The sequence below is a fragment of the Equus caballus genome, chromosome 14, assembly GCF_041296265.1.
Source record: "Equus caballus isolate H_3958 breed thoroughbred chromosome 14, TB-T2T, whole genome shotgun sequence".
NCBI lineage: Eukaryota > Metazoa > Chordata > Mammalia > Perissodactyla > Equidae > Equus > Equus caballus.
The window spans coordinates 109282908-109307436 of record NC_091697.1 but is presented as its reverse complement, the minus strand read 5'-3'; the positions used below and the strand labels follow the sequence as shown (position 1 = coordinate 109307436).

General features: G+C 58.3%; 1 protein-coding gene across 20 annotated transcripts in view; it reads left to right on the top strand.

Moving 5' to 3' along the window:
- Positions 1-10565: 10565 nt before the first annotated feature.
- OBSCN (obscurin, cytoskeletal calmodulin and titin-interacting RhoGEF) overlaps positions 10566-24529 on the top strand; it is a 153988-nt gene continuing 140024 nt past the window's right edge. For 19 of the 20 annotated variants that reach the window (XR_002799903.2, XM_070233572.1, XM_070233571.1 and 16 more), the window contains exons 1-9: positions 10566-10727; positions 13571-14575; positions 15774-16043; positions 16249-16509; positions 17236-17544; positions 17970-18236; positions 18590-18868; positions 19213-19488; positions 20149-20424. Coding sequence is in view for 19 of the 20 variants with exons in the window: in XM_070233572.1 (XP_070089673.1) it covers positions 13594-14575; positions 15774-16043; positions 16249-16509; positions 17236-17544; positions 17970-18236; positions 18590-18868; positions 19213-19488; positions 20149-20424 (2920 nt within the window). In the remaining variant the exon portion in view is untranslated. The remainder of the gene's footprint in view (positions 10728-13570; positions 14576-15773; positions 16044-16248; positions 16510-17235; positions 17545-17969; positions 18237-18589; positions 18869-19212; positions 19489-20148; positions 20425-24529) is intronic. The other variant, XM_070233567.1, reaches the window with a different exon arrangement.

The window sequence follows — 24529 nt, the reverse complement described above, 5'->3', positions numbered from 1 at the left end:
CCCTGAGTCCGTGCTCTGTTCCTGCTGCCTCGTGGGGCCGGTTGTCTCTGATGAGTAACGAGCTGTCAATCGTGTTGGGTGACCTGTTTTTATCATGCTATCCTGGTGCGCCTAAGGGCCTCCCACGTTTCTTGAGGATTGTTGGCGTTCGTCATCTCTGTTCTCTGTTCTCTGTTCTTTGGATTGTGTAAATGTAGCAATCTGTCTTCAAGTTCGTGGATTCTTTCTTCTTCCAGGTGACATCTACCAGTGAGTCCCCCAGGGGAGGTTTCACTTTGTAATTTCTGTCTCTTGATCGCTGTTGTGTTTGGTGAGACGTCATCACGGCACCTTCCTTTCCCTCTTCCTGTGGTTTCCTCGAGTTCTTTGAACAGTTACAATGGCTGCCGAGAAGCCTCGTGCACCAAGCCCAACATGTGGGCCCTCACGGGCAGAGCTCTTCCTGCTTTTCTTCCTTCCTGTGTGTGGCTCACTTTCCTGTTCTTTGCTTGTCTCTTAATTTTTTTTTCATTGAAAACTGGATATTGCATCCACTCTGGCCCCCGTTTGCCCTCCTCCCTCTGCAGCTTGTTTTCGCAGGTGCTTGTGTACTTCTGTGCTCAGTGACGCCCCTGGTGTCACTCCTCCGAGGGTGCAGCTGGAGCACGAGCACTCCCCAGGATGCAGGACTCTTGGCGTGCCCTCTGACCGTCTCTTTCCTGATCCCCCCATTAAGCTGCCTGTCTCAGCTGGCATCACACCCAGCTGTCGGGCTCCACTAATTGCTGGCCGACTGGCCTGATGTTTTCAGCAATGCCCTGGGGCATAGACTGCTCCACAGTCTTCTGGCCAGGGCTCAGTTCGAGTCCAGTCTCTGAGGTTTGTTTCAACCCAAGGTCTCCTCTGAGCCGTCTCTTTCCATGGTTCTCTCTGGTGAACTAGCAGGTAAACTGTGGTGCAGCTTCTTGCTCTTGATTAAGAGGAGCTGTTGTTTTCAAGAGCAGCCTCAGGCCTCAACTCTCTTTCAACTCTTTTTCAGAGAAATCTGTTTCCCTTGGGGAGATCTTAACGCCTCCCCTGGGTGGTGGGTGAGCTGGGCTCTGGGCAGCGGCAACCCTCGTCTGCTTGTTGGCTCTCCTGGGCTGGAACCTCTGCTCTGTTAGTGAGCTGTGGTGGGCACAGTCAGGTCTCAGTGTTCTCAGCCTGCCAGGCCTCCACGGATGGAGTCGAGCCCCCAGTGGGGGGCAGGTGCCAGGCGGAGGAAGGGCATCCCCAACTCGCGGCCACGCTCACCAGGAAGATAGCCCCTCTGGCCTGGAGTTGGGGGATGAGAAATGTTGCTGGCCTGCCCCCCGCAGATCCCACAGCCCTCGTGGGGAGCCAGGGGGAGGGAGAGCCAGGGGGAGACGGAGCCTGTCTTCCTGGCCACACCCACCCCAACTGGAGCTCTGCCAAGCTGAGCTCAAGTGCCCCAGGTTCTCACTGTTCTTAACGAGTTTTAGTAGATTTCCTTGAATCAATGTCCCTCCATTTGCTGTACGTATGAAGGACCATTTTCAGAGGTCATAAATGTTTGGTTTTTTAAATTAGCTTTCACCAGATTTACCTATTTTGCTGTGGAGTGGGTCTGCAGAGCTCTGAGGCTGACCTGGGAGTCGGACCTTCCTGCCTTGTTTGGAACTGAGGCTGATGCCCGTGGTACAGCCTTGGATGCATTGGAGTAACCTGGGAGGAGCCTTAAAAACCCTGCTGCTTGGCCATTGGGTTGCTTTGTGTTGACGTGAATCACACGGGTAAGAAATGAGGAAAATTAGGGAGGCTTTGTGGGCTTGTCCTGGAGAAACACCGGCCTCAGCCTCACTGGATCCGCATTTGACGTGCCCGTGGGTGCCAATGCACCTCCAGCATCATTTGCGAAAATACGTGACTGCTCTTCCGTCTTTGTTGCAAAGTCTTTTCAAAGTGCGCAAGAATTCTTCTAGTGATAAGAGGGCACAGGTGGAACCCCCTGCATCAGATAATTTCTGCAGGTGACTGATGTTTTACAAAGCAAAATAGCTATTGAAATGTTCAGCATTTACAATATCCCATTGTGTAGTAGCAATTTATTAGGACGTTAACAGAATTAAAGTGTAAAATACTGACTTGAATTTTTAAATGGCTATAAAGGACGGCTGTGTATGTACAGGTGACAGGATCAGTTCATGTATCTTTATTCCTTACGGGTTCCCCCCCCCCCCCCCAGTGTTACATGTATCCTCAGTGAAGTTTTCTGTTACAATTACAATGCCCCTTAAGCTTTTAGAATAGATGGGTCCTGGGGTGTTTTCCAACAACCACAACCAATTCTCCCATTCTTGGCAGATACCAGCTGGGTGTTCAACAATTTAACTCAATTCTAAAACTATTTACCTGGAGATGGTGTCACATCCCACAGGTTAAGGGCTCAGGCCCACAAGACTGTCCCACTTCAGGCCTGCCTCACTTCTGACTGACCGGTTGTGAGTCAGGGCTACCAGGACCCCCTCCTCAGGTTTGATAATCTGCTAGAACAGCTCACAGAATTCAGGGAAACACTTACCTACGTTTATTGGTTTATTATATAAGATATGTAATGGATACAGGTGAACAGCCCCATGAAGAAGCACATGGGGCGAGATCCAGAAGGGTCCCAAGTGCAGGAGCTTCTGTCCCCATGGAGTTGGGGTGCATCACCCTCCCTGTGTGGACGTGTTCACCAACCCAGAAGCTCCCCAAGCCCTATCCTGTTAGGGTTTTATGGAGGCTTCATCACCTCGGCATGATCATCTTTAACTCCCTTTTCAGGTCTTCTCCCCTCTCTGGAGGTTGAGAGGTGGAGCTGAAAGTCCCAAGCTTCTAAGCAAGGCTTGGTCTTCCTGGTGACCAGCCCCATCCTGAGGCCATCTAGGTGCCATTAAGAGTCACCTTATTAGTACAAAGATGCTCCTATCACCCAGGAAATTCTAATGGATTCAGGAACTGTGTCAGGACCAGGGAGAAAGAACACATACGTGCTTCTCGTTGTGCCACAGGCCCTTGACTGTTTCAGAAACCAAACTGCCCAGTACCTGACCGTGAGCTCTCTGACCCCAGGAAGCTCCACAGCCACTCTCTTCTCCTGGAACAAATTTTGTCTTTCACTTCTCTTTCTGGCAAAGTGTGAAAACTAATAAAAGGAAACCTCATTTAAAACCGAGTCAGGGGGCCAGAAGGGGGAGCTCCCCCACAGTACCACTCGAGGTCAGTTACAGACCTCAACAAGAGTCAATAGGAAAGAATTCTTAATTATAGGAAGAAACGTGCATTCCATCCCACACAGAAGTCAACAACCCCCGCGACTCAGCCAATGAGAAACCACCACCACCCTGAATTCCTGCTCTTCTCGATGGACTTTCATGCAGAACAACCCTCCCAATTTCCTCCTTTCTCCCTAAAAAATGACGTTCCTCTCCCCTGTTTGTTGGATTTGCCCCTGGTCTGCTACAGCATGCACATCTTGAATTGCAATTCTTTGGCTATTTCCAAATAAACTCATTTTGCTGATACAATAACTGGCTCTTTTTTTAAGGTTGGCAAAAGAAGTCTGTGCTCTGCGTTCAGAATTCAAATAATATGCAAGTAGATATTACCTCCCCACCATTTCTAATGATAACCACAGTTGGCAGTTTACCAGGAGTTTTCTGGATGTTTCTCTCAGTCCTTTCATGGTTCCTGACTATGGAACGTGGACAGTGGTGGCCTCAGGGTCCCTTCCTCCCCGGGGCAGGCACTTATGCCCTGGGGATTCTCGAGGCTTCCCCTCTGAAAGCTGGTCAGAGCCACACAGACCGTCCTTGTAACCAATGTTGGAGCGAGGTTCGTTTTCAGTTTTTCTCGGTCATCCTTTCTCCTAACATCTTGGGAGGATGTCTGTCATGAGACAACCTTGTGGCTGTTCTGAGGATTGAAATGCCTCGTGTTCCAAAAAACTGCAGTCACTGTCGTGGGGTCCTCTCCATGTTGAGTTTGGGCCTCACCATTTCTTACACATGGTACAATTTTGCCACAACCCCCATTCACTGGCACTTGTTGCATCTCTTGTGTTTTGCAGTGTCAACTTAAAAAGCAAATTTGCCTGTTATTTTATCTCAAAATGAGTTTATTCAGGAACAGACAAAAGAACTGCAATTCAGGCTGCGCATGCTACGGGGAACCACGGGCAAATCCAGAGAGCGAAGGAGGGAGCTGCTTTTATAGAGAAAAGGGGGAGAGGCAGGGACTGTTCTAAAGGAAAGTCCACTGGGGGAGAGGAACAGATCAGGGCAGCAATGGATTCTCATTGGCTGCGCTGTGGCATCTTTCATTGCCTGAGCTGAGGCATTTCTCATTGGCTGGGCTGTGACGTTTCTCATTGGCTGGGCTGTGACGTTTCTCATTGGCTGGGCTGCAGCGTTTCTCATTGGCTGGGCTGAAGCGTTTCTCATTGGCTGGGCTGTGATGTTTCTCATTGGCTGGGCTGTGACGTTTCTCATTGGCTGGGCTGAGGCGTTTCTCATTGGCTGGGCTGTGATGTTTCCCATTGGCTGGGCTGCGATGTTTCTCATTGGCTGAGCTGCGACGTTTCCCATTGGCTGAGCTGCAGCATTTCTCATTGGCTGGGCTCTTGCCCTTGGGGAGAGAAATCTTCCCTCCTAGTAAAGTAGCTGCACTTGCTGTGGAAGGTGCTCTGTCTCTTCCTTGGTCTCGTTGCCTCTTTGGTGTGATCGACAGCATGTGATGGGCTGAGCGCTCCCCCCGCAGGCCTTCCCCATCCAGTTTAGTTAAGGTCTCCTTATTAATTTCCACAGCAGCCTCCCGTGTGGTGCGCCCGGGTTTCCTGACCCCTGGGAGTTGGGGTCCTGGACTGAGAAGACAGCCCCCCTGTCTTGGGACTTGCTGTGGTCCTGGCGAGGACCCTGAGCTCAGGCCTAGAGACAGGCCACACGTGTCCTGGATCATGGTCCCCGGGTCCACGCTGCCAGGGCAGGTTGGGGCCAGGACAACTCCTGCCCTGGGTGTGTGGTGCACTCAGATCCAAGAGGAGATGGCCAGCACCAGACAGGGAGACAAGTGGGGTGCTGGTAAACCCCACCTTGGTCCCTGTCCTCTGGACGTGTGTGCCCCTGTGCTCCCTCCCTGTACCTATGGCTCCAGCTCTCCCTGCACCCAGGGACCCCGTGCGGCCCCCTCCCTGCGTCCAGGGCCCATGACGCCTCCTCCCAGAGGCCTGTCCAGAGCAGCACTCCCAGAGCCAACTCCCCTTTCTCAGTGCCCTCCCACCCCGCCACCTGGTGAGTCAGCCCATCACCCATGCAGAGCCAGGCCCGGCCACTCCCTCTCCTGCTACCCACACGACTGGTGGTCAGTGGTCAGCCCAGGATATCCCTCAGGTACCTCCCTTCCTCCTGGGCCCTCACCGCCTGGCCAAGGGCCCCCTTCCAGCTCTGCCCTGGGGAGGGCGTCCTGCAGCTGTGACCAGGTCTGCACTCCTGAGCAGGGGGTCCCAAAGGCCTTGTGGGCAGATGCCAGGACCCCAGGGCCCTCCGCAGCCCTGCCGTCCTCACCCAGGCTGTGCTGCCTGGCGGGGCCTCTTTCCTTGTCCTTCTGGCACGTTCTTCCTTCCTCCATGAGCTCCGGCCTCATCTCCTCTTCAGCCTCACGCCTACCTCTCCTCTGCTGCCTCCTGAAGGGCTGAGCCTCTGGGGCTGAGGGAGCGGTGGGGGCACCAGGAGCCACGGGTGGTGCCGGGAACAGAAGCCCCAACTTCAGCTGGTTGTTCTTCTCTTGATCCCTTACTTTATTGACTGACATGTTTTTTACGGCTAACCCTGGATACAATTCCAGTTCATTGTTAAGAGTCATTGTAACCCTCACTGCCCAATGACACAACCACTTCTTCATCCTTTAAAATGTCGGTGGGCATTTAGGTTTTTCCAAAGTTTCTGTATTAAAGCAACTGTGTGGTTAAAATCCTTCCATCCACTTGCATACACGCAGGAGTCTCATCTGGTGAGCTGTCTTCAAGCACGTTGTCTTTGTGTCCCCACGGGAACTTTTAACGCTTTACGCACTTTTTCAAAGCTTGAACTCCAGACTTTATATGTATTTCCGAGTTTTCCCATTATTGTCCCGTTTTGGTCCAGAATGTCACGAAGGCTGTGATGCTGCACTGGGTCGTCACTTGCCCTGGTCTTACGAGCTGCTTGTTGTTAGTCTCAGGAGAGACTTGGTTAAGCACCGTCCGTTGTGAGAACTTAAGCAAATCATTCCAACCTCTCTGAGCCTCAGGTCCTTCTACTGTGAAATGAAAGACACCGTTTTTGAGAATATCCAATAAGATATTAATATGAAATACTGGAAAGTGTTAATACGCTTCTTGTTTTCTACGTGGGAGCGGCATTAGCTACATTTGTGTTTCCGCTAGCTAGCCAAACATCATAAATGTCTTCCCTTTAAAATGCTCAGAAGGGAATCAAGCCCTCTTTCCACCCAGAATATACAACTTCATCTTTACAACTGCCCTGAACCCACAGACTCCTGGCACGTTCGTACAGGACTTGCCCAAGATCCTCCTCTCTGCTCATGAGAGCATTGGTGTGAGGGTCCCAGCAGGGTGGAGAGAGTGGTCAGCGCCCCAGGACCCTGGAAGCACGGGGTCTCCCCAGATTGACAGACACTCATGGCACAAGGGGACCCAGTGGGTGATGGGTTCTCCTGTCCCTGCCACGGCTCATAAGGGTGGACGCCGCACCTTCCATGGGGAGCAGCAGCTGTGTGGGTTGTCGAAAAAGACCAGCTGGTTGAGTGCCAGGCACTCTCCTCCAGGATGGCGATCACCCAGGGGACCTGGTGTCCTGCGAGGGCTCAGTGATGTCTCTGGCAGGGGACTTAGCTGATGATCAGGCAGAGCAGAGATGGGCTGTTCCTAGGGTTTCCAAGGCCTGGAGAAGGATGGAAGACAGAGGAGGAGGACGGGGGAGGAGGAGGGTGAGAATGGAGGACAAGGAGGAGGACAGAGGAGGAGGGTGAGAATGGAGGACAAGGAGGAGGACAGAGGAGGAGGAGGGTGAGAATGGAGGACAAGGAGGAGGACAGAGGAGGAGGAGGGTGAGAATGGAGGATAAGGAGGAAGACGGGGAGGAGGAGGGTGAGAATGGAGGACAAGGAGGAGGACGGGGAGGAGGAGGGTGAGAATGGAGGACAAGGAGGAGGACGGGGAGGAGGAGGGTGAGAATGGAGGACAAGGAGGAGGACAGAGGAGGAGGAGGGTGAGAATGGAGGACAAGGAGGAGGACAGAGGAGGAGGAGGGTGAGAATGGAGGATAAGGAGGAGGACGGGGAGGAGGAGGGTGAGAATGGAGGATAAGGAGGAAGACGGGGAGGAGGAGGGTGAGAATGGAGGACAAGGAGGAGGACAGAGGAGGAGGAGGGTGAGAATGGTGGATAAGGAGGAGGACGGGGAGGAGGAGGGTGAGAATGGAGGACAAGGAGGAGGACGGGGAGGAGGAGGGTGAGAATGGAGGACAAGGAGGAGGACAGAGGAGGAGGAGGGTGAGAATGGTGGATAAGGAGGAGGACGGGGAGGAGGAGGGTGAGAATGGAGGACAAGGAGGAGGACGGGGAGGAGGAGGGTGAGAATGGAGGACAAGGAGGAGGACAGAGGAGGAGGAGGGTGAGAATGGAGGATAAGGAGGAGGACGGGGAGGAGGAGGGTGAGAATGGAGGACAAGGAGGAGGACAGAGGAGGAGGAGGGTGAGAATGGAGGATAAGGAGGAGGACGGGGAGGAGGAGGGTGAGAATGGAGGACAAGGAGGAGGACAGAGGAGGAGGGTGAGAATGGAGGATAAGGAGGAGGACGGGGAGGAGGAGGGTGAGAATGGAGAACAAGGAGGAGGACAGAGGAGGAGGAGGGTGAGAATGGAGGATGGAGAGCAAGGAGGAGGACAGAGGAGGAGGAGGGTGAGAATGGAGGATGGAGAACAAGGAGGAGGACAGAGGAGGAGGAGGGTGAGTGGAGAATTGAGGACAGAGAAGGAGGACAGAGGAGGAGGGTGAGTGGAGGATCGAGGACTGTCACACTGGTTGTAACCGCATCTCGGAGGAGGGGCAGGGTTCAGGCCTCCGTGTGAAGATGGTAAGTGGAGGCAGGATTCTACCTGAGCTTTTCCTCCAGTTTGGCCCCTCAATGACCCCACGCAGGGTGGAAAATTCTCTTTGCGGAGGATCCAGCAGGGAGCGCCGGCTGGCCTGCAGCCCAGCTGGTGGGCAGGACGCCTCGGGTGCTGTCTTGAGATGGCCTATAGGACGAGCACCCCACCCTCTTCAACAAATAGGCTGTGGGACAACAAGAGGGACAAGGAGGAGAGCCCACAGACCGGCCACAGGGAAGTCGCGGGCCAGGCGGGGACAGGGCCGGGCGGTGCCGTCCAGGGTCCAGGGCGGGGCTGCCTCCAGCCTCTCTGGCTTCACCCGCTGCAGCCTCTGCGCTCAGCCCGCGCTGTCGTCTTGGGGTCAACAGTCAGGGGAGAATGGACGTCGTGCCCGTCTATCTGGGCCTCACTTCTGCCAGGACGCCCTGTCGGCAGCTGGCCAGCGTGGATGTCCCCTCTGGGCCTCCTGTGGCCCGCCCCTGGGGTGTGCAGCATGCACAGATGCACGCATGCACACAGGCGGCACACGCACACACACGCACGCATGTGCATCAGCTGTGGGTCCCCAGGCCTGACTCCCGACGCTGGGCTCTCCTTCGAGTGTTCTCTTCCTCGCTGGGTGCTACAGACTGAATTCATGTGTGGAGGCCCTGCCCCCGAGTGTGAAGGTGTTGGAGGTGGGGCCCTTGGGATTAGAGGAGGGGTTGGGGTTAGAGGATTAGTGATTGGGGTTAGAGGAGGTCATGATGTTGGGGCCCCCATGGTGGGGTTGGTGTCCCTGTAAGAAGAGGGCAGACACCAGAGCTCTGGCCAGGTGAGGACACAGAGCAGGCGGCCGTCTGTGAGTGGGCAGAGCTCTCACAGACACAGAACGTGCCGACAGCTTCAGCCGGGACTTGCAGCCTCGACAACAGGGAACAATATATGTCTGTGTTGAAGTCCCTCCCCCCGTCTGTAGTATTTGTTATGGTGGCCCGAGATGACTAAGACCTTGGTACCCCCAGGGGACCCAGGACCACCCCTCAGGGGAGAGGCTGCCATCGGCTACACGGGAAGTCTGGTCTGTGCTCGGAGCCTTGGTTTCCCCACCGGCTACCAGCCTGGGTGCAGAGGCCATAGACGGGTGAGGGGATGGGTTGGACCCTGGGCTGGGCGCGCCAGGCAAGGACACAGCGCCCTGGTGCTGGCTCAGGGGTGGGGGTGAAGCTGGGGTTGCAGAGCAGCACCCCCTCTGGCAGGGGTCAGCCTGTGGACACACCTGCAGTGGAGCCCCTGGATCAGATGGGTGCTGGGGGCCTGCCTCAGCCCTGGCTCCCACCTCAGATGGGGGCCCCTGCAGGGAGGGCCCCTCTTTCAGGCCTGGGCCCCTGGGGATGAGGTTTGGCCCTTTCCTGGGAGAGGCTCCAGGACTACCACCGGGCAGCCCCTCTGGCTGCCCGTTAGGCCCCGTGGGTGGGCCTGGTGTCCTGTCCCTGGCCTGGGGCAGCCCTCCTGGGGCATAAAGCAGCACCCCTGGGGCAGGGCCCCTGGTCCCCAGGCAGTGAAGTTCCCAGGCTGGGGTCTCAGGGACCTCCACTCCCATTTAAAGGTGCCACGGACACCCAGCCAGCTCGAGCACTGCAGGAGGGACCAGGGATAAAGGACCCACCCCCATCATGGGTGGTTGGGGTGGAGCAGGGTTGACCTTGGGTACCTGCACTAGGTCCCTGGCTGCCTGCCTCCACCGAGAGGCCTCATGACTGTCAGGCAGCCAGTCATTTTGGGGTGACCCTGGGTCCCCTGGAGGTGTGCTAGGTCCCCTCTAGGTGGTCTTGGGTCCTCTGGGGGTGTCCCAGGTCCCCTGGGGGTGTCTTGGGTCCCCATGGAGGTGTCCTGGGTCCCCCTGGGGTGTCCTGGGTCCCCCGGGGGTGTCCTGGGTCCTCTCTAGGTGGTCCTGGGTCCTCTGAGGAGTGCTGGGTCCCCTAGGTGTGTGCTGGGTTCTCTGGGGGTGTCCTGAGTCCCCTGGGGGTGTCCTGGGTCCTCTCTAGGAGGTCCTGGGTCCTCTGGGAGGTGTCCTGGGTCCTCTGGGGCTGTACCAGTTCTTCTGGGGGGTGTCCTGAGCCCCCTCTAGGTGGTCTTGGGTTCCCTGGGCTTCTTCCCACCCTGCACTCCAGGATGCTGGTCTGGGGAGGGGTCCTAACCAGCTGGGATCTCTGCCCTGCCCATGTCATTGCTGAAGATGTGGGCCTCCCCCTCCTCCTGGCAGCCCTGAGCCTCTGCCCTTTGCCTCAGTGGGGCCAGGGCTGAAACCTAATCCTGGGCAGTGACACCAGGCTATTTTGGAGCTGGGCTGGGCCAGCCATGTGGGGGCCGGGTGGAGGGCGGGCCCAGCCTTCTCCAGCTGACAGCGTCTGCCTGTCCTTTCGTCCCCGTCCAGTCTGAGGACCGGCCGGAGTGCAGGCTGCTGGGTGGGAGCCGTGTCAGTCCTGGGCCACAGGAGGGAGGTGAGACCTGGTGGCCTCTGCCCCACCATCTGAGCCCCCGGCCTGGGCGTCCGCCTGGAGCCCCCGTAGAGACAGGTGAGGAGGCAGAGAGCAGGCAGGGGTGGGGGGCCATCCTGTGTCCCCTGAGGGTGGCTCAGCTGAAGGTCACGGCTGTGGGGAACAGAGTGGCCTGGTGGTCTGGTCAGGCTGTGCTGCTCCTGGGTTTGGAGCCGGGATTCCAGCCCCTGGCCCACTGGAGGGCTGAGCTGGGCCCTCTGGCTGGGAGGGAGCTGCCAGGCAGGAGGATGGGCGTGCATGCACCCACCTCCTTCGCCTGCTGCCCAGCTCCGAGGGTGGCCTGGGGGTCCGGCCAGCCCTGCCCCCAGCTCTGCTGAGATGGATGCCCGCTGACAGCTGGGGCTATTTTGAGCCTGTTGGCTCAGCGGAGGGGACAGCCACAGGGGCAGTGACACCTGACTCCAGGAAAGAATTTCCCCTGGAGTTCTGGAAGCCGGAGCCCGGGGGTCCAAGGGTCCAAGGGGAGATGCAGACTCCAGGAGCTGCCCTTGGCTGGGAAGTCTTTTCTGGAAGGGCCTAGGAGCAACTGAGTGGTGGGTGGAGGGGGCACCAGGGAGACGGGGCTCCAGAAAGGGGCAGGGGGGCTGAGGTTCTGCTGTCAGGCTGCAAGCCACTTCCCACTCCCAGGGCCCCACGGAGACCAAGGGTGGCCAAGTTCTGGAAAAGCAAGAGTGGGGGGTGTGGGCGGAGCTCCCAGCTTAGGGCGCCTTGGCCCTGCTGGCCTGTGAGGAAGGCTGCCTGGTGGGGCTGCTGTTGGGTAGACTCCCAGGCAGCCGTGTCTGGGTGAGCCCCCTCGGACCTCACAGGGTCTGCCGCATGGAGGGTGGGGCATGCAGGCGGGGCCTCTGCCCACCCTTGCCAAACCAGGGGACAACCTGTGCACCCCAAGGGCTGGAGCCAGTTCTCCCAAACTTGTGCAGTGATGAAAGCTCCCTCCGCTGTCCCTGTCCTCCTGGCCCCCAGAGACCACCGGGCTGAGAGGTGGCCCCCTGCCCCCACACGTGCCTGCTCATGTGCTCGGAGCAGCCAGCCGTCTCAGGCGCCTGCCCTGGGTGTGGAGTGGGGAGGGTGCTGCGTCCTGCTTCAAGGAACCCACAGACCCACCATGTGATTTGGGAGGGGGCACTGGGAAGCACTCAGGGCTCAGGGTCCCCAAGGTCTGGTGTGAAAGTAACCCTTCCACAGAGGGGTGTTGAGGCCCAGAAGGGTGCCATGGAGGGGGGTGCCCCCCGCCCCTCCCAGGCCTGGAGCCGGCCAGGCCATGGGGGGAAGCCAGCGGTGGGGGTGTCAGAGGTGCTGACTGCACCGTGAGTCAGCAGGCTGGTCTGGGCTGAGCCTCCTGTGGGGGGAGGGGGATTAAGGAGATTAGGTCCTGAATCACAGGACTGGGAGCCGGAGGGCTGGGAATACAGGCTGCTGTCCGGAGGTGGGCAGCCCGAGCCCAGAGGCTGGAGGCTTGGCCCCTGAGGTGGAGGGAGTCAAGGTGCTTGGGGCCAGCCTGGGCCCAGGGGGGCCCACAGTGCCCACTGTTCTTATAGGAGCCCCCGTGCAGGCAGGGCCCAGTCTCACCTCACCCACCCGTGCTGGGGGAGATGGGGGCCCAACCCAGCCTGGGTAGAGGCCAGAGGCAGCTGGGGCCTTTGGCATTGATGGTGCCCAGCCAGTGGAGCCGCAGCTGAGAGCTGCAGAGTGACTGGGCCACCTGCAGACCCCCAGGTGGGGGCCTGGCTAGCTGGCCCGGCCATCCTCAGCCTGGAGGTCCCTGGCTGTTCTGGGGAGACTCTCTGGCTCCCCTCCCCAGGCACCCCGCTGACTGTGGGCTGCCTGGCCCCTCCCCACTGTGACCTTCGAGGGGAGGAGGCAGATGCTCCTGGCGAGGGGGCACTGGCAGCCCAGTGGGCCGGGGGCACCTGTGTTGTTAGGAGGAGCCCACTGGCTGTGGAGTTTCCATTCTTTCCCTGCTCATTGACGAGCATCCCCCTCAGGGGCCGAGGGGAGGTGGGGGACCCCAGCATAAGCGAGGTGTGCCCCAGCCCAGGCAGCTGCAGACAGGACTGGCCCTGTGCACAATGCTCTCTGTCTTGGGCACCACCTGGTGAGGAAGGCTGCTGGGCGCACAGCCAGAGGTGGAGCCCAGAGGCCTGGGCGGGGCGGGGAGTGGCCCAGGGAAGGAAGAGGCGGGCAGAGGGGTGTGCCAGGCAGAGGGTTCAGAGGAGAGCCTGGCCCGGTGGAGAACCTGTGACCTCTGGTGTGCCACAGTCAGAGAGAGAATAGGCCAGGGACCCACTGTGGCCCTCCATGGCCAGGCCCTGTCAGGGTGCATAAAGGGGCCTCTCTGAGTGGGGGAGACTAGGCAGACTGCAGTCTTAGACCCCAAGAGGCAGTAGCGTGTGGGGAGGGGACAGGATGCAGGAAGGCAACTGGAGTGAGGAGAAGGCTGGGGGCCAATAGCGCAGGCGCTGCACAGGGAGGAGGGCCCGGCTGGTGCTGGGGCCGTGTCTAGGGACAGGCGCTCCACTGGATCTTGAGCTGGGGCTGCAGGACTGGAGCTGGGGGAGAGAGAGAGGAGATACTCGCATCAGTTAGAAGAGCCCTTTTGGGAGAGGGGCATGAAGCCAGTACCCAAGTGCCCAGAAAGGGACAAATCTGCGCTTCTGGACCACGGCGCCTTCTGGCAACGCCACATGCAAGAGGGAGAAGAGGCCAAATGCGGAGGGGGTCATGTAGGGGTGTCCACACTGGGTTAAGCTGGGTTCTCCAGGCAGCGCTGGATGGGTGAGGTGGGCGGGTGGGGCAAATGTGGGGGCTTGGAGCTCACCTGGGTACATCCGCAGTGTGACCTTCCCTCATCCCGCTCGCAGGTACACCGGCTCCCGCCATCACTATGGATCACTCATTCAGCGGCGCGCCCCGCTTCCTGACCCGGCCCAAGGCCTTCGTAGTGTGCGTAGGCAAGGATGCCACGCTGAGCTGCCAGATCGTGGGCAACCCCACGCCACAGGTGAGCTGGGAGAAGGACCGGCAGCCAGTGGAGGCGGGCGCTCGCTTCCGCCTGGCCCAGGACGGTGACCTGTACCGCCTCACCATCCTGGACCTGGCGCTCGGCGACAGCGGGCAGTACGTGTGCCGCGCACGCAATGCCATAGGCGAGGCCTTCGCGGCCGTCGGCCTGCAGGTGGACGCTGACGCCGCGTGCGCCGAGCAGGCGCCCCACTTCCTGCTGCGGCCCACATCCATCCGCGTGCACGAGGGCGCCGACGCCACCTTCCGCTGTCGCGTGCGCGGCTCGCCGCCCATGGCCGTAAGCTGGGCCAAGGATGGACGGCGCCTGGGCGCACCCGACGCCCCCCGAGTGCGCGTGGAAGCGAGCGGAGAGGCCAGCGCGCTGCGCATCCAGGCTGCGCGGCCGCACGACGAAGGCACCTACACGGTGCACGCCGAGAACCCGCTGGGCGCCGCCAGCGCTGCCGCCGCGCTCACAGTGGACGCGGATGCCGACGCGGCCGGCCCTCCGGGGACGTCCACCGCCGCGCTCCTGGCGCACCTGCAGCGGCGGCGTGAGGCCATGCGCGCCGAGGGCGCCCCAGCCTCACCGCCTGGCTCTGGCACGCGCACCTGCACGGTGACTGAGGGCAAGCACGCGCGCCTCAGCTGCTACGTGACAGGCGAGCCCAAGCCTGAGACCGTGTGGAAGAAGGATGGGCAGCTGGTGGCTGAGGGCCGGCGCCACTTGGTGTACGAGGACGCGCAGGAGAACTTCGTGCTCAAGATCCTCTTTTGCAAGCAGTCGGACCGCGGCCTGTACACCTGCACGGCGTCCAACCTCGTGGGCCAAACCTACAGCTCCGTGCTGGTCGTCGTGCGAGGTGAGCTCAGGGCGCGCGGGCGCCGTGCGCAGTCGCTGGGGCGCGGGCGGAGGCTCCTCCCCAGCGCCCGCGTCCTGTGGCGCCGGTAGTGGAAAGCAGAGTTGGAGGTCTTGGCGGCTCTCGCCTTTCCGGGTCCTCAAAATGCGGGCGACGAGGACACCCTCAGCCTCACTCACTGTCTTTGTGATCCACACGAATCAAGAAAAAAACGCTTTGTCACCGGCAGCCCCTCCCACTGGGACACGGTGGGGGGGCCCAGTAGCTGACCCTGCCCTGTCCAGGCTGGGAGTGACCCGGGTCCTCCCTCAGGATGCTAAGGGGCAGAGTGGGAAGGAGGGCAGGACCAGAGACAAACGCTTGTGCCTTCAGAGGCCTCGCTCGGGACTGGGGGAGCGGACAGGGGTCCGCCACGATGCAGCCTGAAGGCGGTTCTGGGCCAGCTTGCAGCCTCCCGTCGGGGTCTCGGGCTCTCCCAGGGCACGTGGGGGCAAGTGTGGGCAACACGATCAGATTTCGTTGGGGAGGCCCATTTATTGTTGTCTCCTAAGAGCAGCCCCTTGATGTGGTCCGAGTCCCACCTGCACTTCTTACACATCTTACCTGCTCTAGGATTTCGGACAGGGCGCTTCGGTCTTCGCGTGCATGCCTCAGTTTCCTCGTTCTTGCGGGAAATGGCCCCTCGCTCCTCGGCGGGTCGGGGCGGTCCCTGCAAAAGCTGCCTGGGGAGGATGCTTGGGCAGCAGGGCCTGGCCCACAGCCAGCGCTCGGGCAGTTTAGCCATTTCGCCGGCCAGTCCTGGTCTCGCTGCCTCGCCAGGTGCGAGGGCCGCCCGCCTAGGACCAGCGTCGGGGCTGGTGGGCGGGGCCGCTCCGCCCGCCTCGTTTCTCCTGTGCTTTTCCAGACTTCTCATATTTGGGGCGGGGGGGGGGGGGGACTCTTTCCTTTACGTTCTGTCCCCTCCCCTGCCCTCCTTCCCCCAGCCCTCTGCCTGCAGCCCCTGCCCCCTACTCTCCTTCCCCCGTACCCCTTTCCGCGGCGCCCCCCTCCCCGTGTCCTCCTGTCCTCACTCCCCTTCCCCGTGTACCCCCTGCCCCGCCCTCTGCGCTCCCCTGCCCCGCCCCCTGTGCTGCCCGGCCCCGCCCCCTCCCCGCGGCCCCCTCCCGTGCCCCCGTCCCGCTCACCTGCCCTCTCCCCGCAGAGCCCACCGTGCCCTTCAGGAAGCGGCTGCAGGACCTGGAGGTGCAGGAGAGGGAGTCGGCCACGTTCCAGTGCGAGGTGCCGCTGCCAGCCACGGAGGCCGCGTGGTTCAAAGAGGAGACGCGGCTGCGGGCGAGCGCCAAGTACGGCATCGAGGAGGAGGGCACGGAGCGCAGGCTGACGGTGCGCAACGTCTCTGCCGACGACGACGCCGTGTACATCTGCGAGACGGCCGAGGGCAGCCGCACGGTGGCGGAGCTGGCGGTGCGAGGTGCGCGGGAGCGCTCAGGGGATGTGGGCGGGGCACATGGGGCAGGACCCTCCGGGGACAGGGGTCACGGCGGAGGGGGCAGGGCGCTCAGGGCACAGGGAGCGGGGCACATGGGGCGGGACATTTAGGGGACAGAGGGCGGGGCACGTGTGGGACTGGGGGCGCGGCACAGGGTCTGACCAGCTCAGGGCCCTGCTCACCCCAGGCAACCTCACCCGAAAGCTCCCGCGGAAGACGGTGGTGCGAGTTGGGGACACGGCCATGTTCTGCGTGGAGCTGGCCAGGCCCGAGGGCCCCGTCCGCTGGCTGCGGAACCAGGAGGAGGTGGTGGCTGGGGGCCGCGTGGCCATCACTGTGGAAGGCACATGCCACACGCTGACCATCTCCCGGTGCAACCTGGACGACATGGGCGAGGTGGCCTTCGTGGCTGGGGACTGCCGCACATCCACCCAGTTCTGTGTGTCGGGTAAGGGCCTGGGGATTGCGGGTGGAGGGACCCACCCCTTCCAGCCTGCCCCCTTGGGCCCCACTGCACTGGCTTGCTGCAAGGAGGGCTGCATGGAGGGGGTGACCGCTGTCCCAGCTCTGTCCCCTCGGATCCCTGGTTTGCTGGCTCTCTCCTTCACTGTGGTCACCCTAGTCGTTTGTAGTGAAGAAGTCTTGGTGGTCCCTCCCACTTCGAACCAGAGGGAAGGTGCAGATTGTTCTAGAAGCAGAGCATGTGTGTGGGGCATCATGTGTGATCATGTCCTCTTTCTGCGGCCTTTGGTGTCAAGTTTGTAGATTGGGCAGCAGGTCCCTGCTCCCTCCAACCCCCACAGGGTCAGCCTTTTGCTAGGGGCAGGAAAGTGCCCCTGCACGCAGGTCTCAGCCCCCCAGAAGGGTCATTGTGCCCTGCCTCAGCCACTGCCTACCCTACCATCCCGATGCACAGGTAGGGATCTGTCCCCAGACCACGTGGACAGCTCCTGGTGGCCCTTGAGGCCCAGCTGCCCTCAGGACCGGGGCTGGGGGTCATGGGCATACAGCCTCCCTTCAGGCCAGTGGTCCGCTTGGGCTGTGGCCATTCCAGACCACCAGAGTGGGTCTGGGAGGGTTGGAGATTCTGACGCCCTTCCCCGACCCAGGCGATGCTGGACTTAGGGCTCAGGGAGGAGATCCCGTCGGTGACGTGGTCCGGTCCTCTCCCCAGCCCCTAGGAAGCCACCCCTGCACGCCCCTGAGGCCCCGGTGGTGAAGGCCAGGACGGAGAGCTCTGTGACCCTTGGCTGGTCCCCACCACCCCATGGGGACCGCCCTGTCACCATTGACGGCTACCTGGTGGAAAAGAAGCGACTCGGGGCCTACACCTGGAGCCGGTGCCACGAGGCCGAGTGGGTGGCCACACCCGAGCTGACGGTGGCCAGCGTGGCTGAGGAGGGGGACTTCCAGTTCCGGGTGTCAGCTGTAAACAGCTTTGGCCAGAGCCCCTACCTCGAGTTCCCGGGGACTGTCCACTTGGGTAAGTGTGGAAGGTTCGGTCCACCCGCCACGTGGTGATGGCCTGGGGGCCATCCGCCACTGTGTTAGTCAGACCCAGAGCATAGCCCAGGCCTGAGGAGGCCCCAGTGACCTCATGGAGCCTCTTTATTGGGTAGGGGTGGTGCCAGGGTCCTGATGCTGTTTGAACCTCCTCTGTGGGAAGAGGAGGGGACCCTGAGACAGTATTTGAGCCCCTCCCCACCCCCCGGTTTTGTGGGATCTGGAGGGGATCTCTGGTAGTTCTGACTTGTCCCCGCTTCGTCCTGGGTCCAACGTTCGCTTGTGGTGGCCGTGCATCTGTCTGCCGGGCTTCCTGGAGGACGAGGCATTTCGGCCCGGGCTCTGGAGGAGGAGGAGGAGAGGAGGGCAGGGGCCTGGCTCCTTCCTGACACTGCCATCCTGCAGCCCCCCAGCTGGCCGTGAGGACGCCTCTGAAGGCAGTGGAGGCAGTGGAGGGCGGCGAGGCGACCTTCTCGGTGGACCTCACCCTGGCCTCGGTGGGTGAGTGGTTCCTGAACGGGCAGCCCCTGAAGGCCAGCAGCGTGTATGTGATCCGCAGCGACGGCGCCCGGCACACTCTCACCATCCGCTCAGTGCCCGCCAGCCTGCACGGCGCTGAGCTCAAGTTTGTGGCCAATGGCATCGAGAGCACCATCCGCATGGAGGTCCGAGGTAGGGGCCTGGCCGGTGACCCCTGGGCCTCTCCAGCCGGTTCCTCTGGGCGTGGGGTGGGACAGGGTCCCGGGGCCTCAGGGTTCCTGGAGGGTTGCTGCTGCTCTCGGGGCAGGGGCACTGCTGGGTGGGTGCCTGGATGAAGCAGGCTGGGCGGTGGGTGTGCCAGGCAGCTCGCCCAGGCCCAGTGGGCGGTCCCAGACACGGGGTGTGACGGAGGAGGGGCTGGGGAGCCCTCAGTGGTGCAGAGGTTCAGCTCCCCGTCTGTCTCCCCTACCCCTCCTCGTCTTCCTCTCTCTGTCCTCTCTTCCTCTCTGTCCATGCCCCCTCTGTCCACCTGTCTGTGGCCCCAGCGGCCCCAGGGCTGACCACCAAGCCTCCAACAACAGCTGCTCGGGAGGTGCTGGCCCGGCTGCATGAGGAGGCGCAGCTCCTGGCTGAGCTGTCGGACCAGGCCGCAGCCGTGACATGGCTCAAGGATGGCCATGCGCTGCCCCCGGGCCCCAAGTATGAGGTGCAGGCGTCGGCCGGGCAGTGGGCCCTGCTGGTGAAGGACGTGGCCCGAGACGATGCCGGGCTGTATGAGTGCATCAGCCGCGGGAGCCGCATCGCGTACCAGCTGTCCGTACAAGGTGATGCCGGTGGGGTGTGTGTGCGACCACGTCTTTCCTGGGCCCAACATGGCCACGGCCACGTGTTCTGTCCCCCAGCTCTGGGCAGGCTCTGGGGGGTTCTGGGCAGTGGGATCCACTGTTTTCTGTCCCTGTGGAGTGCGTGGGGGTAGAGGGCTCAGGTGACGGTGCGGGAGGATGGGGGACGCGGCTCTGCTCGGTGGACGAGGAGCTTCCTAACAGTGGGTGGCACTTGGGTGGCTGGCAGTCAGCAGCCAAGGCCGGTCCTGTTGCTGAAGGGGACCCTGGTCTGGGCCAGTGGTCGTGGCTCTGCTGGCCCCCTGACTTCCTGTGTGCCCTCGCAGGCCTCACGTCCTTTCTGCACAAGGACACAGTGGGCGGCCACGTGGATGCCGTGGCTGGGGGTCCAGCCTGCTTTGAGTGTGAGACGTCGGAGGCCCACGTGCGCGTGCGCTGGTACAAGGATGGGGCCGAGCTTGGTGGCTTGGGCCAGCGCTTCTCGCAGGAGGACGTGGGCACGCGGCACCGGCTGGTGGTGGCCTCTGTCACCAGGCAGGACGAGGGCACCTATTCATGCCGTGTGGGCGAGGACTCCGTGGACTTCCGGCTGCGTGTCTGTGGTGAGTGCACTGCCTCCGGGGCTTGGTGGGGGGGGAGCAGGTCTGGCTGCATCCAGCACTTGCAAGACCACCCACTGGGCCTTTCATTTCTTTGACAAATGCTTGCCGTGGGGCAGTTGCTTCTGGATTTGGGAAAAGAAACTGCCCACAAAGCTCACTTTTAGAAAGTTGAAAAATACAGATGTGGAAAATAAAAGATAAGGAAATTTGAAGCCCTGTCCTCCTTTCAAAGATGACAAAATGAAGCTGAGGGGATCCAGAAGGTGCTGGGAGTATTCTCAGAAGGGTAGATTTGGATCTCGGTGGATCTAAGGCCACAGCTCTTTCTAGAAGCCACTGGGGCCTCTTGGGAGGTGCTCCCAGTCCTGCTCTACCCGATCCTGACCCTTGGGAGGGTCTCCACTGTGCCTTCCATGCCTTCTCTGTCTGTCCCAGGCACCGCCGCTCATGGTGGTCCCTGAGGCCCCTTCCTGCCACACCCAGGAGGGTCAGGCATCGGGCCCACCTCTGCTGGGGTGGCCCTGTGTGCAACACCCGACCACCAGGGATCCCCGTGGCACGACCTGAGACTGCCTGGGGTCCGGAGCCTGTGTCATGGCTCCAGGACTGGGAACCTCACCTCAGCAGGGCCTCTGACCCCGTGTCCCTCTCTGTCCCCAGAGCCCACGATGGTGTTTGCCAAGGACCAGCCAGCCCGCAGGGAGGTGCAGGCTCAGGCAGGGGCCAGCGCCACACTGAGCTGCGAGGTGGCCCAGGCCCAGACGGAGGTGACGTGGTTCAAGAACGGGAAGAAGCTGAGTGAGAGCTCGAAAGTGCACGTGGAGGCCAAGGGCTGCACCCGGCGGCTGGTGGTGCAGCAGGCGGGGAAGGCAGACGCCGGGGAGTACAGCTGTGAGGCCGGGGGCCAGAAGGTCTCCTTCCGCCTGGATGTCACAGGTCAGTTGACATCCATCCTGTGGGACCATCTCAGAAACAGGCCTGGAGGCAGCGTTTGGTGGCGGGGGGATGCTCAGCAGACTCATCAGGCCTGAGTCAGTTGGTTATCTGGTGCCCAGTAACAAATGCTCCTAGACATAGAGTCCGGGAGGAGCAGTGGGTGTGCGTCCCGCGGCTCTGTGGGTCAGGAATTGGGGCAGGGCTCTGTGGGTGCCTCCTCCTGACTCTCACGGTGATGCCTGGCACAAAAGGGTCCAGCCTGGCTCGTCCGGCGTCTGATGTCCCCGTGGGGATGGATCCCTTGGATGGACTGGCGGGGATAACGGCCTCTCTCTCCCTGTGGTTCACTGCTGTGTCTGGACCCCATTCTCTCCTCTGGGGTACCGTCTCCTCGTGACGGTGCACCCCCAGGCCCTCATTGTTCGTGTGGGCAGCCCAGGCTCCTTCCCCTGGTGACCGGGCTCCCCTCGGGACAGTAGAGGCAACAGGACTTGGGAAAATCTGTTCTCAGCAGTCCTAGAATGCTGCCTTCTCCGTGCTCTATGTGAAGACCCGGCAGCTCCGAGCAGGTGGAGAGGCGGCTTGCTGTGGTGAGGGTGTGGACACCCGGAGGCTGCTCGCTGGGGACCGTTTCCAAGTCGTCGTGAGAACCTCACGGGGCACAGGCTCTGTCTGTCTCTAATTCTCTGGCGTCCTGAGCATGAGATAAAGATCCTTCTATGCTTAATGCCTCCCGGTCCCAAGAAGGCTTCCGTAGCTCTGGCCACCATGTTTAAGGAGAGAAGAACACACAAGAGGCGTGTGTGTATTTTTTTCTTACTGCTGTACAGCAAATTGTCCCAGGTTCTGTAGCTTAAACGATACCTGTTTATCCGCTCATAGTTCCGTAGGTCTGACGTCCAGCTGTGGTGTGGCTGGGGTCTCTGTTCAGAGTCTCACAGGCTGGAATGCACAGCCAGCTGACTGAGCTGTCTGGGAATCCTTGTCCAGACTCATCTCAGTTGCTGGCAGAATTCATGTCCTTGTGGTTCTGGGTCTGAGTCTGTTTCCTGGCTGGCTGGCAGCCGGGGGCCACTCTTAGGTCCTTTGCCACGTGGCCCCTCCGTCTTTAGTCCAGCCATGGAGAATCCCCCTTGTGTCCACATGCTCTCATGCTTCAAATCTTTGGCCAGGAGGAGCCCCCTCCCTTTTAAGGGCTCACCTGTTGAGGCTAGGCCCACCTAGGGTAATGTCCCTGTTGATGAACTCAGTGCCAGCTGTTCTGGGACCTTAATTCCTTCTGCAGAGTCCCCTTCACAGCAGTGCCCAGATTAGTGTTCCCTGGGGTCACTGGGGGAAGGTGTGTGCACATCGTGGGGCAGGGGTCTCGGGGGCATTTCTACCCACACAGGGTGTCACCTGCTGTTTCTTCTATTTGGAAGACAAACGCTGTCTGAGGAGCCTGTGGCAGATTCCCCTTACTCTTCCTGGCTCCATGTGGGTCCCAGGCTGCGCCCCACTCCAGGCAGCCTGGGAAAGTGAGCTCCTGCCTTCCAGCCTCACCAGTGAGACATCGAGGATGGTGGAGGTTTTTCAAGGTTTATCCATGTTGTAGCAACTGTGGGTGCTTCATTCCTTCTTACGGCTGAGTAATATTCCATTGTGTGGACAGACCACATTTTGTCTATCCTTTCGTCAGCTAATGGACGTTTGAGTTGTTCTCACTTTTTGACTGTTATGAACAGTTGTGCTATGAACATTCTTATACAAATTTTTGTGTGAACATATATTTTCAATCCTCTTGGGATTGCTGGGAATTTAGCAGTTCTGTGTCTAACTTCCTGATGAGCCACCGAACTGTTTTCCGGAGCAGCTGCGCCATTTTTCAGCCCCACCAGGAACGTGCAAGGGTTCTGTTTTCTCCACAGCCTCACCAACACTTGTTATTTTCAGTTCACTTTTTTTGACTGTAGCCGTCTTAGTGGATGTGAGGTGCTGTCTCATTGTGGTTTTGACTTGCATTCCCCTGATGACTAATGACAGTGAGCATCTTTCCTGTGTGAATTGGCCGTTCATCTGTCTTCTTGGAGAAATGTCCCTTCAAATCACTTGCCTGTTTTTTGAATTGGGTCGTTTATCTTTTTGTCATTGAGTTGTAAGAGTTCTTTATATATTCTGGGTATTAGATCCTTATCAGATATCTGATTTATAAATATTTACTCCCATTCACTTTCTTGATTGTGTTCTCTGATGTACAAAAGTTTTTAAATTGCGATGAAGTCCAGTTTATCCTCTTTTGCTTATGTGTTAGTTGTTATATCTAAGAAACCATTGCCTAATCCAAGGTCATGAAGATTGACGTCTGTATTTGCGTCTGAGAGTTTTCTAGTTGTAGCTCTTACCTTTAGGTGTTTAATCCATTTTGACATAATTTTTTTGTGTGGTGTGAGACGGGGGTCCATCAGTATCCTTTGCACATGGAAATCCAGCTGTTGCAACACCATTGTTGAAAGGACATTTTTCCCTCTGGATTTTCTTGGCACACTGGTCAAAAATGGATTGACCCGGGGGCTGGCCCCGTGGCTGAGTGGTTAAGTTTGCGCGCTCCGCTGCAGGTGGCCCAGTGTTTTGTTGGTTCGAATCCTGGGCACGGACATGGCACTGCTCATCAAACCACGCTGAGGCAGCGTCCCACGTGCCACAACTAATAAAAAAAGGGACCCACAACAAAGAATATACAACTATGTACCAGGGGGCCTTGGGGAGAAAAAGGAAAAAACTAAAATCTTAAAAAAAAAAATGTATTGACCGGAAGTGTCAGGATTTATTTCTGGATTTGCAGTTCCATTCCATTGATATATATGTCTGTCTGTCTGTCTATCCTTGTGTCAGTACCACACAGTCTTGATTACTGTAGCTTTGTGGTAAGTTTTGAAATTGGAAATTGTTCTTTTGTTCTCAACTTTGTTCTTCTTTTTCACCCAAGACTTTTTTTGGCTATTTGAGGTCCTTGCATTTCCATGCAGATTTTGGGATCGAATTTTGCAAAAAATGCACCTGGGATTTTGATTGGGATTGTAGTGAATGTGTAGATCAATTTTGGGGAATATTGCCATCTTAACATTAGTCTTCTAATCTACAAGTGTGAGATGGCTTGCCATTTGTTTAGGTCTTTTAAAAATTACTTTCAATGATGTTTTGTAGTTTTCAGTGTACAAGAGTTAGACTTATTTTGTTAAGTTTGTTGTGAAGTATTTTGTGCTTTTTGATGCTACTGTAAATGGAAGTGTTTTCTTAATTTCATTTTTGGATTGTTCATTGCTAATATACAGAAACAGAGTTGATTTTTGTACATTGGTCTTGTATCCTACAACCTTGCCAAATTTGTCTATTAGCTCTACTCATTCTTTTGTGAATTCTTTAGGATTTTCTTTATACAAAACCACGTCACCTGCAAATACAGATAGTTTTACTACATTTCCAATCTGGATGCCTCTCATTTTGTTTTTGATTACTGATTAAATCTCTCAAAAAGAATCTCTATGTGTTATAGGTCTGTTCAGGTTTTCTATTTCTTCTTGAGTCAGGTTTTTAGTTGGTGTGTTTCTAGGAATTTGTCCATTTCGTCCAGGTTATTTAGTTGTTCAGTGTGCAATTGTTCACAGTATTGTCTTGTGCTTCTTTTTATTTCTGTAAGGTCTGTATTGGTGTCCCCACTTTTATTTCTGATTTTGGTAAGTTTAGTTATCCAACTTTTTTTCTTGGTCGATCTAGCTGACGGTTTGTCAGTTTTCTGGAACTTTTCAAAGAACCAGCTCTGGCTTCCTTCATTCTGTCTGTTGTTTTTCTATTTCCTGTTTCATTTATCTCTGCTCTCGTCTTTATTTCCTTCCTTCTGCCATCTTTGTGTTTAGCTTGCTCTTCTTTTTCTAGTTTCTTAAGGTGTGAAGTTAGTTGTTGATTCGTGATCTTTTTTAACACAGGCCTTATAGCTATGAATTTCCCTCTGAGCACTGCTTTCACCACGTCTCCTAAGTTTTGGTATGTTGTGTTTTCGTTTCCACTTATCTCAAAATATTTCCTAATTTTCCTTGTAATTCTGCTTTGTTTAAGAGTACTTGGTTTA